A 12995-nucleotide genomic window follows, 5' to 3' on the forward strand; every position below is an offset into this window, starting at 1 on the left:
TCTTGAGTCGAGATTCAAATAGTGGAAATTCCGAAACGCGGCACTTCTTTGCAGCTAGCAGACGGGCTCCACAACTGACGTGTATACAAACGGTTCCAGCAGCCATGCATGAACATGAGCCCAAGCACGCATGGCTGCATGTTAGCCCATTAAGACATGATCATGCATGAGGTCGCCATGCTCAGATGCAGCCATATAAGCGTGGCTGAATGTGAGACCGTGCATATACATGCAGCCGTGCATGGGATCATATTCAAGCAGCTCACAGAGTGCCTGTTGTATGAAAGTGAAATTAAGTAAACCATGTTACGTCGACAATACGTTGTACACCCTTTTTTTTTTCAAAACAGTTCGCTCAATTTTCGTTTTCCTAATCAATCTTATACAACAGTACGTGTTATCGTTCCCGCTTAAGAAGACAAAAAAAAAAGGACTTCATAATAAACGGGTCAATAAACATTCGCCTATAAACCTTAAAAGTTTTTCATGTATGCTTCTTTTTGCCCTATATATCTGAGTATCGCATGAACAAATAACAAGTGCAAGTTTCTGTTGCTTTCTTTATTTCCACATCATGCAGGAGTGAAACATCTTCCGTTTCTTGTTTTTTTTTTTCTGTGCAACGTTTGAGCCTAGAAAACAGCCTATATCACCAGCATGGATAGCCAGCAGTTTGATCAGTTTGTGTTGAAAAAAAAAAAAAAACACTTGCCATTTCATGGTTTCACACACAAAAAAATCACTGTTGGGAGGCTGACATTACATACGGGAGGGGAAAAAATCCCAAAATTTTAGCTTAATCAATCCTTCTATACTAAAGAAAAAAGAAAATTAGGGAGATTGGCGAAGTTTTCTTTACCAAGAAAAAAAAAAACTTTGACATATATGTGCGAGTTCGCCTTCTCTACGCTTCTGAACGGCAGTTGCATTTTGTTAACATTGCGCCTCTTCTACTTCCCCCCATTCAAAATAAATTTATTTTGTGTATATAAAGAACGGTTGCCGTTCTCGCTTGTTTGTGTCTGACTCTATTCTGTGCTTGTTCATGTAACCAAACAGTCACAATGAATCTAAGCCACCTATTGCACGCTCATCTAACCTCCGACAGAAATTCGTTTGAAAATGCGATAACTAGGCACATGTATACCCCAGTTAGCGCGCCTTGTACCCCCTTTCCATTCCTTTCATGGACGTTGGAAGCCTATGGAAGTCGTATTGATGCGTATAACTTATGCAGAAACAGATGGCGAAGACCTGCGGCATAAGTATGTCAACCTACGTATGGGATGAAACATGTGGGCCTGTTATGCTCAGTGAAGCACGAACAGGCAGAACTGGCGCACATCTTCCCCTGGAAACGCTTGTTTCGAATGCATCACGTTATAGGAACATTTGCCGAGAAACAAAGGGGTGGGGAAAGAGTGTTCACGGGCTTGCTGAAACGAGAAAAAAAAAAAACACCTCTGGTTCTCCGCAAACCAGTGGCGCGTTAGGGTCTCAACATGACGGACGAGCTGTGGTTATGGCATGAGTCCTGCTCCGCACAGAAGGGTATGGGTGTGCACAGCGCCAAGAGGGGACAACGCCAAGAGGGGCCCTCCTTTATTCACGGGTGACGCAACGAGGTGCCGTTGTGCTCTCGGAGCAACGCTTGTGCGGCTCTGAAATGAAAGCGGCGGCCGCTTCTTCGCGCATTGCCCCGTGGCGGCGCCAAAGTGAGCGAGGAATGTCGAGCAGAGGGCCTGTGTCAACGGCGTGATCAATCCGCAAGGTCTCTATTATTATCTCCGCCAGGGTCCCGACGATCGGAGCGAGTTGCTCTGGGACGCCTCGAGGGGGGAACCGCGAATCACGGAGCGACGGAGAGGGCGCCTCTCTCGCCGCCGTACCCACCCGCAAGTGGGCGGAGCCACCCACCCGAGAAGGCGAGGCTTCCGACGCGGTGGGCGGGTTCATTAGTAATGTGGTTCTGCCGCGGTAAAAAAAAAAATCAAGATAGCGCCTTCACAGCAGCAGCGATGGCGTGCTTGGAAAACAATTTGCGCAGAAAAAAGGAGAGGTGGAGAGAGGGCGCGCTAGAACAGGTAAGCCTGAGGGAGGAAAAAAGAAAAAAGAGAGAAAGAAACCAACGTGTGCTTGGAGGGCGGGGCTTCAAGCGCTGGGCGTGACCGAGGGCGGTCGCGGCATGCGTAGCCGGCTTGCCGGGCACAGTGGCGGCCGAGCGCGGCTGCTGTACGTGCGGCGGCGTGTCTGGATGCGCGCGCCCATGGCGCTGGACTTGGAGAAGCAGCGGGCGCCGAGCCCCGGCCGCCCGGGCTCGCCGGCTTCCTCCGAGCGAAGGCTAAAGGTGACTGCGGACGGGGCGCCCCAGCAGCAACCGGCCGCCCAACCGGCACCGGCGGCCGGATCAACGCCGCCTCTCAAGTTCTCCATCGAACGGATCCTGTCGTCCGAGTTTGGGCCGACCGGCGGCCGCAGTGTTCCCACAGCCGCCGCCGTTGCCAAGGGATCGCAGCAACCTCGCAAGGAAGACCGCACCAAGCCCATCAGTGAGCGTGCCACGACGCCTCCGCAGCCGAACAACCAACAGGGACTGCTGTGGCCCGCGTGGGTCTACTGCACGCGGTACTCGGACCGACCGTCTTCAGGTGAGCGGACGTTCTGCACTTGCGGGGACGGGATACGCATGTGGGCGCCATTTTCCAGCGAAGTGCTGGACGCACACGGCGGAGAACACGCGGTTGTCAGCTTTCTCGTCAGCTATTAAATTAGCTACACGTCGTCTTCAGCAGACGGAGGTTACGTCTTCTTCGCCTGTGTGCCATCGAGGAAGTGAAACTCGTCTGCACACCGTTTGCAGAGTACGATATGTCACGAATAGAAAGACGCAGTAGTACAGAATTCAGGTATGCGGTATCCATGGCAAATAGTGCAGAAGTGCACATTTCCATGGACGTGAGAGGACGAGACAGCGACATGTCCCATTTGTTCTAATTCGGCAGGTGTAAGACGCAATTGGAAGGTGCTATATATGTAATGAACACGGCTTACTGACCTCCTCCTCCTCTGTCATGTGCGGGAAGTTTAACCACTTGAACGATTGCAAGCTTGGTGATCGCGATGACGTACATGGTCTGTGGCACATGTTTACATACGCGGGATCTGAACATGGGTGCTTGCTATTTGAACGAAACCAAAACAGTGGTGAAAATTTTTTTCAGAATGTCAAATCGTAATAATGTAGAGAACGAAATTTCTCAAGTTTGCTCTATGTTAAGCCCCACAACTAAATGGTCCATATATGAGCGCCCCACAACTAAATGGTCCATATATGAGGGCGGTTTTTCTGGCAGCTTGCGCATCAGAATTCCGTGAACCTGAACACAACCCGTATAACAGACGTCCATTATACGCATTTGTTCTCTGTTGGATGCACTATAATATTTCAGCTATTTCTCAACAGAAGGCGTCGAAAGAGCAAAATCAATATATGGAATTATAAGCATCACAGAATACCAATATCAGCGGTGAATCCGTACGCCGTCCACGCTTGCAGCTGTTGAAGTTCGAAACCTCGTATAACTTCTCAGGATGCCGTATAGTCGACGTATCTAAAGCATCTTATATATCGCAAACCAGTTTTGTCACACTGACGACATTCTCCGGATAAATAACCTGATGCCCTGATATATATATATATATATATATATATATATATATATATATATATATATATATATATATATATATATATATATATATATATATATATATATATATATATATATATATATATATATATATATATATATATATATATATATATATATATAGCTTGCACCAAGGTGGCTCCGCAAGGACATGCACGCTATACCAAAGACTGTTATGACCCTCAAGCAAGGGTTGACCGTATAATTAAATAAAAAAAAAGGCACACTTTTCGTGTGGACGAAAATGTTCCGTCGTGGGCGAAAATCTGACTAGGCAGAAATTCCTGCCTTCCACGGAGCTTCGCGATAAAAACGTGCACAGCACCGACGACAACTGCTGGGAAAGAGTCTGGTCGGGACCACTCTCGCTATAGCAATTTCCCTGAGCGGGCTTATCTTATCGCACCTACACGCAAGTCGGCCAGTTTGCCGCGGTTTATAATCAGGCTTAAACGTGCTCCCGAGAAGATTGAGCTTGCGTGGCCTGCCTCAGCCACTGCGGGAAAGATATATACTCTTCGGGGAACAAACCACGAACACGTGTCTGTCTCTAAAGCGTTGTGAATCGGACAGTGCGTCGTGAACTACCGCGATACAGCATACAGAAAAGAGAACAAATGACAGCGCTGACTTGAAATAATTCATTTGAATAATTTTCTTACACATCTATACAAAGAGGGTCAGCGAATTCATTGCCAAAAAGCACATGCAGGCTATAACCACCACATTGGAAGAATTGATCCCAACAGGAATTGTAACTATTTATTGGATGACATAATAGACGCCGAACAAACGCATTGATCCCGTATATCCTCCGATTCAGTTCAACTTCTCACGTATGTTCGTCCTTACATATGCTTACTATATATGTCCGCTATAGGGAAGATTGGCTTACACAACCCTGACATTATGTTGGTACGCGTCCTGGTCCTTCAAGTGGGCTGTTCGTTTCATAATGCTACTCCAACAAGCCCAAATTGTCAATATTGTAATTTAAACATCGTGTCTGCCCCGATCCATTTGGTGTGTGCAAGCGCTTAGCACACCGTGCATCAAGACAACAACTTCGATGAAGTGGATAAGTGGATGGTGCACTGTAAGTTCAGTTGTATACTGATGTGTAAACGGTATACAGTCAATTGTTTCGGTTTGTCACAATGAGGGTTCTGCAGTCATGAGGACCGAGAGTCAAATAAGGCCTTTCTTTATATCGAGTTGAGAAGAGCATTTAAAATAGCAAATAAATAACGCCGTCTCGACTCGCTGCACTCAATATCCACAATTTAAATTTTACAAACAACGCTTGCACCCTCTTGGCGAATTTCGTTTCAGATTGAGCACTGATCGATATGCTCATATAGTTTTTTTTTCGTTGTGTATAGAGCAGATCACAAATCGCATGTGCGTTATATGTGTACGACATCGCATTCCTTCAAGAAAATGCACCACAAGCGCATGTGTATAGAGATTTTGCAAGAAAGCAAACGCAAGCAACACAGCTGCAGCTGTTATTGTTTGCGGGAAAGATAGCTCGAATACAACTGCACAACTTTATTTATTTATTTATTTTTCAATGTATGGTGACGCACTTTCGGACGCATATATAGCTCAAGACAACGTATTGTCGAAACGACAGCGGCCATAACATCACCTAAAAATTAAGGAAGATAAAAAAATTATGCGAGGTATATAAGCAATATTAAGCGATTTATGACTTATGAAGCTGCTTATGATGCATGTTTTATGACAGATGCTGCTCAGCGGCAACTGCATGATTGCAATTTAGCCATGTTATTTAGGTACACAAAAGAGCTTGCAAGTACGCATTTTTGCGCAAATTTATGGAAGTTGGCAGTTAGATGATGCTATCAATTGATCCGGTGGGGATAGTTGATCTGATTAAAACTTGTTCCGCATACATGTACGATCTCACAGACGTATACCCATGGGCTGGCACGCCTGGCACGTTTAGCTCCCAAAGTTTATCTCTGCAGTGCAGATACGTTGAAACAAACGAGGAAAAAATTCGTCAGCAAACATTCACATGCATGTGGCACGATTGAGCGTCTACATAAATCTATATCTGCTAGTCGCTCTTGCATGTGAACGATCAGCTGACAAGCGCGCTTCTTGTTATAGATGGCACATATGTACTGTGTATAGTATATGGCATATATCGCCTGTAGATGTATCGCTAACATGGTGCAGAGCCATATTGGGATAAGTTGGCAGATGTATGGGGTATCGAATATTTCGTCATACGTTAATGCGACATTACTAACTGCAAAAAAGAGTGAAATAATACAAGAAAAACTATAAACATACGACGTCACTAACGTGTAGTATACAAGCAAACAGAAAGGAGATCAGTAATACCCCTAACGAATAATAACAAACAGGGCACGTATGCGTAATCGAAGTTCGTTTATATATATATATATATATATATATGCACTATTTTATTGAAAAGACTCGTTACATTCCTCTGAAAACTCATATATATATGCTCGCGTTCGCACTGTGTTGCAGCAGTCGTTCTGGACATGTATATTCAGAACGTACATAATGGTGCAAGGAGCAAGCAGTGATACAAGGCGTGCATGCATGCATTCGTGCTTCACTCCAATTAATGGCCGTGAGAGTTGCAAGTACATATACGAGAAATTCGCCCGCGGCCATCATTGATACAATAACGTGTATACACATGTGTTGAGATTTGCTGCCCATCGTTATATCCTCGGCACAACTCATTCATCCTCCGCGACAAGCGCTATATAGCTATAAAGCGATGCTCAAACAGTATACATATAATGAGGCAGTGTGTGTGTGTGCGTCCGTGCGTCCGTGTGTGCGTGCGTGCGTAATCATAGCTGATGTGACGATGATACGTGCGTGCTGTGTGTGTGTGTGTGTGCGTCCGTGCGTCCGTACGTGCGTGCGTGCGTAATCATAGCCGATGTGAAGATGGTATACGTGCGTGCGTGTGAACGCGTTGATTGTGTATACTGCATGCAGCGCTCGCCTTCATGTGTGTACACAAAGCGGCCTATCTGATTTGCACAAGCTCGAAAAGAGTTTTTCCCGCGCGCCTTAAATCCATCTGCATGCCGGAGCTGACGTGCACGGCTATAGCTAGGCGACGGGGAAACGCAAACAGACTCGTCCTCCGACGCGTATTTGACGACTGCCGTGTGAGTTAGCACACGCGGCCGAGTGCAGGCGATGAATCGATTGAGTGGATTCGCCTACAGCAAACACTGGCGCGGAGCGTTGCGTGCCAGCTTCTAAAGAGGCTGTAATTTTCCCCCTTTTGCTTGCTTTTTATGGGCGCCTATAGAATGCACGCATAGAAACAAAGCGAGGCCGTTTTCTTATATAGCGAACAGCCGTCGTGCATGCGTTTGACAGTTGTGTGCATCTGCTGCGCTCTTCGCGCGACAACGAATGAGGAAGCGCGCATCAATATATGTATTTATATAAACACAACTGCAGTGATTATCGCTCCCCAGTGATCGTAACGTGGGATTAAACGCACTTCGCGCGGTAGCCCATTGTTTGTAGAGCTTGTTCTTTTGTTGCAGAAAGGATCGTGCACGCGAGAAATTCCGCGCTCGCATGCACGTAATTACAGTTGAAAAAAAAAGAAGCCTTATTACGATTTCTTTATTTCATTATCACATGTTGTAATACACGCGTGTCGAAGTTATATATTTCACTACTGGTAAATGGCCGCAAACGCTGTCCCTGCCTATATATGTTGTGCGGGTTGGAATCGAAATAAAAAATAAAAAGCTGCTACAACATCATATACAAGTGTATATACGTATGCTTATATATAGACGTTGTCTGTAAACAATTCATCGCCAACGGACAAGTGGCTTGCCATTGTAATTGCATTGTCGAAGTCATAAAATCGACACTTTCGAAATATGCATGCGCCGTATATTACAATCAACTACATATAGTGAAGATCGTATGGATATTAGCACTTCTTATATGCACATATCAATACGAAGCTGCTGTAAGAATTTCGTCGTACTTACAAAGAAGTTGGTGTTGACCCGATTGACGAAAGTGTGGGAAACGTTCAGATTCACTTGAAGTTCAGTGCAGCATCCAGCACCGAGTCGATATTGAACTTTTATCTCTCGCAAGCTTTAAAAAGATAACTCCATTTCTAAATACGTATTGCGCGCTTAAATACCTGTTTTAAAACTGACGAGGAATAATAACATGTCTAGAAGTGCATAAAGCAGTAAATACATTTACCACAGTAATAACATTTACCTATATAATAGCTCAAACGAATTGAGTATAAGTGCAACAAAGTTACAATTAAGATTAGGAAGAAAGGATGTCTTCCTGTAAATAAAAAGTCATAAATTGTGAAATCATGCATATTTCATGTGACTTCATCCTAACATCAACAACAAACGCTCCACATGTATAAACGTAGAATGCATGCATGTATTAATGCACCGTCAACTTAAGGCACCAGAAATGTGGGAATGTTTCTTATCAGCGAGATCAACAAAAGCAATTTTGTCTAAACAAATCATCCGTATTTGCTCAAGAGCTTTATCACACAGAGTACAACACAATGTTGATATAAATACACCTCCAATATATGTGTATTAAGGACATGAAATACAAATGCTGCCTTCGTCGAGATATTGAATATGTATACATGCTTTTAGTGTGCGACCACTGAGCACATGATTAATGGCGAAATTGTCAGATACGGATAGTTCCAAATTTATTGCACGACGTACCACATTCGAACGTATATGTCACGCAAGTTACTATAAGATCTTTTGCTAATTCCTAATTAATTCTAAAAATATTCGCTATAAGGCGAAAACACATGTGGCGAATTACCAACGAAACAGCTGTATATGACCTCTATAGGCTATAGCATACATACGGTGTTAATGCATGATCGTGTACATTTCAACAGCCCGCAAACTGTCATCAGGGAACGAGTATGTGCTACGGAAGTTGGTCAAACAGCACTAATCACCGCTATACGGCAATACTTTTTTGCAGACTAGTTGGTTCATACTTGAAAAATTGAACTATACGCTATACGGTGTTGTCTGTAATACGCCTGATGGGTGATACGATGAACACAGAGAGAGAGAGAGAGAGAGAGAGAGAGAGAGAGAGAAAAAGAGAGACGGAAGGGAAGTAGGTGCTTCGCACAACTCCACGCAAACTGCTCGCATTTTTTTTTTGCATTAAGCTTCAACGAATAGTTATTCACTGAATGCAAGGGCTAATTGCTGCGACTTACCACCGAAAATCTCATCACATGCGAAGCAGATTAAGTAGTTATGCACTCGCTGTATATCACATGTGACAGTGCGCTCCTGATCACGGCAATTATCCAACCGTGTTCTACTCTGTATACGGATATTCTGCGCCAACTGCATGCTTTGTCGGCAAGCACATGTCGTTTTTGTGATTTACAGTCTGCATATGCAACAGTGGTTGTGGTTAAGCACAGGAAGCAAGCGAGAATTAAGTGACGAAATGACAGAGCTCATATATATATATACTACATTTATATTACGATTGGGTCTAATAACTTCCCCTATGCATCCCTTGGCATTATTGTCTGTTAGATATCATTATTATTGTGTCAAAACACGGAAAAACGAGCCTTTAGGTATACACTTTTTTTCCCTTATTCATTAACGAGAATTTCGTACTGGCAGACTTTGTGCCGTTAGGTTGTATACGAGGGATTATATTGGTCAGCTGCCGGCACGTAATAAGTTCACGTGCTACGTGACGCCAAACAGGCTTATAAAAGTGTGTGCCACACTCGCCGCCATGAATACAGGTGGCGCTGACTGACACTCCCACATTTAAATTCGCATATAAACCCAATAAAGTGGCTGGGGGGATAGCCGCCGTGGTAGCTCAGTGGCAGAGCATCGAACGCGTTAATCGAAGGTCGCTGGTTTGGTTCCTGCTCACGGCAAGTTGTCTTTTCACCCACTTGTCTTTCTTTACATTTACATTACAATTGTGTCTATACATTGCTTGGCATTATTGTCTGTTCTATCGCATTATTATTGTGTCAAAACAAGGAAAAACACTTTTCTTATATATATGTATATATATATATATATATATATATATATATATATATATATATATATATATATATATATATATATATATATATATGTGTGTGTGTGTGTGTGTGTGTGTGTGTGTGTGTGTGTGTGTGTGTGTGTGTGTGTTTTCAGCATAACTCACACTCAATGTTTTCGAAAAGAAGACATGACAGCGGTAAACGCACCCAAGGGCGCGCAAAGCCTGTTTCTGCAGTATTTTTTGGACCACGACAACTGCACACGACTGCATGCGCAACACATGTCATGCAGTCGCCCACGCCATCATGCTGAAACTAGTCGAGCGCTTCTTTTCTTGCGATTGGAGAAAACGCACGGATTTGACAAAGAGCGTATCTCTACGCTCTTTGTCACTATATACTCAATATATGTCACTATATACTCTATATAGTATACTATATAGTGTATTCGCGACTCCAGCAATTCATACGGCAATATAGGGAAGCGGCGTATACTGAGGTCCAAACAGTGCCAGCGCCAGTCGTATACGGCAGGAGCACTGTATAGGAAGGTGCCACCCGTAAAAAAAAAAAAAACGAACGGCCAAGCAGATTTCTTCTTTCCAGGCGAGGCACCAGTGCTAACTTGTTAACTCGAGCCTAATAAATGACCATTATATCCAGTGACTACATGTCGCTGCGGCGCCCGAAGTATGTAAACGAATTTCGCAGAGACGCGCTGCGCCATGTGCATCACATATACACGACGCGACCACTTCAAGAACGCCGCTCGCGTTCGCGGGACCACTGGTGCCGACTAAAATAAGATGCTCCGCGTCAACAATCCGCTTCTTTGCTACAAAGCAGCGCGAACTCCAATCACACTGCAGAAAACTCAATGTTTTTGTTAGCGACAGCGGACGCGGCGACATCTGTGAATCCGCCACATGGATGGATGGATGGATGCTATATGAGCGTCCCCTTTATAACGGGGTGGTGACAAGTATGTCACCAGGCTCGACAAAAAAAAAAAAACTTTTTTTCTTTTTTTATGTTGGCCTAATGCCTCTACTTCGATAAATTCTATCTTAATGGAAAAAAAGGTAAATTTTCAGCTTAAGTTCTCTGCCATTTACGGCACACTGTCCATATTTTATTTTTCCAATATTTATTTTTGTCCTTTCTCTCTAATTTTCTGCCACCAATACTCTAACCGTCTCTTACTTATTTCAATCGCGGGTGTGTTCAGCTTTCCATTGTTGTCCCTAAAACCCAAGGCTTCCTGTAGGCTCGTGCCCAAACGTACACCTGGGTGGATATCTCCACATTCAATCAGAACATGCTCCGCCGTTTCCTTATCTTTCCCGCAGCATGTGCATTGTTCTTCTTCTTTACTGAATCTTGCTTTATAACTACGTGTTCTAAGGCAGCCCGATCTCGCTTCAAACAGTAAAGCGCTTCCCCTTGAATTATCGTATCGCAACTCCGCAGCGCCCTCTCGTGTTCATTTGAGTAGCGAATACGTCGAAATACGCCATGTTACACAGACGAGGCGATTGTATATGACCAATCGTTACACAACGTTTATACACGCGATCAGTGGGCCTTTGTTTTCGATATTGTTTTCTCTTGCACTTGGAGAGCTGCAGCGCAGTTGACTGCAAGCGCCACGAGGGCGGTACAGGTTTTAATGGCTGCGTCGTATATGTTGGTGAACTCACTCATCAGTGAAATCACTCAGACTCAGATTGAGCCACGAGTCTGAATCTGAGCACGAGTACACGGGAGGATAATATTGTGGTCAGCTCGAGTCCGAGTCAGTCAGGCCGAAGAAGTTCTTGTGAGTGTGAGTCCGAGTAAGTCCAGTTCGAGAAAATTTCGGTATGTCTGAGTGAGTCCCACATTGATTTTTTCGACCTATACAGGGCCTGTGAAGAGCCGTGTTTATTTATGTAGCTCTACATGCACTCCTGCTTCACTACAGCAACCGTTCACTCAGTTGCCCCTTGCACTTATACAACTCTAATGACTTTGGCACTCTTCAGATCTTCAGTGCCATGGATTCCATTGTCCCATGGGCAACAATAACACACGTTTTATACGGCTACAGGAAACCTTTAGCATACCTAACATCGAGATTCACAGCGTGAACTGTGAGTAAATGTGTACAGTTGACAATATATTTGCACAGATTCTGACGAGCTGCTGGGCAGGAACATCTGATACGAAAATAGCACGACGGAGTTGAGAAAATATACGCATTACAATTCTCTCAGCATCTTTTTAACCATTTACATGGCGGTGAGCAAGAAATTGGCGTTTATTTTTACCGCGGCACGCTTTTACACCCATTAAACGTGAAGGTGTTACCTATGTGACATGAAAACGCCCATTATACACCTGTAACGATGAAAAAAAAATTATTGCGCAGTTAACGCTGTTCGGAGGCCACTGAACGTCAAAACAAGCACTTGTATAGGCACATGTGCAAGCTTTACACAATTGACACGATAACATACATGCGCAGGTGTGCAGGAAACATTTTTCTTTGTTGTCAGAAAAACTGATGTCCTGTATAACGTGCTGCTCCTTAATTATTTTCTGGTCTTAATTAGGCACGCTTTCAACAGACAATATTCTCCTTTTGGAAGTTTGTCTGTGTCAGAATAATGGATTTAGAGCATGTCCGAAAATTGTGAATATAAAGCTGATATAAATTGTTATCTTGCATAATGTAGTACTTCGATATATGTTTCTGCAAACACACACACACATATGTATATATATATATATATATATATATATATATATATATATATATATATATATATATATATATATATATATATATATATATATATATATATATATATATATATATATATATATATATATATATATATATATATATATATATATATATACATAACCCATCAATGATGAAGGGAGTACCCCTCCAGAAAATGTTGGGAAATAAATATATGTATCATTGTTGACGACGCTTTCGTTGTGTTATAACACACATATGTGTATATATATTGCCCACGTCCATATTCTCAGTTGCCAGCTATATAGATCCTTTAAGAACTACATATAGCCCATTGCAGAACATAGAACTATATATACAGCTGTTGGGACACAGACAAAAGGGCGTTACAATGATACAAGCTTTTAAGAATATTCTTGCGGGGTTTTTTTGCGTT

The 12995-nt window shown here is 43.4% G+C and overlaps 1 protein-coding gene across 2 annotated transcripts in view; it reads left to right on the top strand.

Moving 5' to 3' along the window:
* Positions 1 to 2224: 2224 nt before the first annotated feature.
* LOC142761710 (homeobox protein engrailed-1-B-like) overlaps positions 2225 to 12995 on the top strand; it is a 92237-nt gene continuing 81466 nt past the window's right edge. For both annotated transcript variants that reach the window (XM_075885150.1, XM_075885151.1), the window contains exon 1: positions 2225 to 2648. In XM_075885150.1, coding sequence (XP_075741265.1) covers positions 2255 to 2648 — 394 coding nt within the window. In that variant the 5' untranslated portion in view covers positions 2225 to 2254. The remainder of the gene's footprint in view (positions 2649 to 12995) is intronic.

The sequence above is a fragment of the Rhipicephalus microplus genome, unplaced genomic scaffold, assembly GCF_043290135.1.
Source record: "Rhipicephalus microplus isolate Deutch F79 unplaced genomic scaffold, USDA_Rmic scaffold_74, whole genome shotgun sequence".
In the NCBI taxonomy this organism is placed as follows: domain Eukaryota; kingdom Metazoa; phylum Arthropoda; class Arachnida; order Ixodida; family Ixodidae; genus Rhipicephalus; species Rhipicephalus microplus.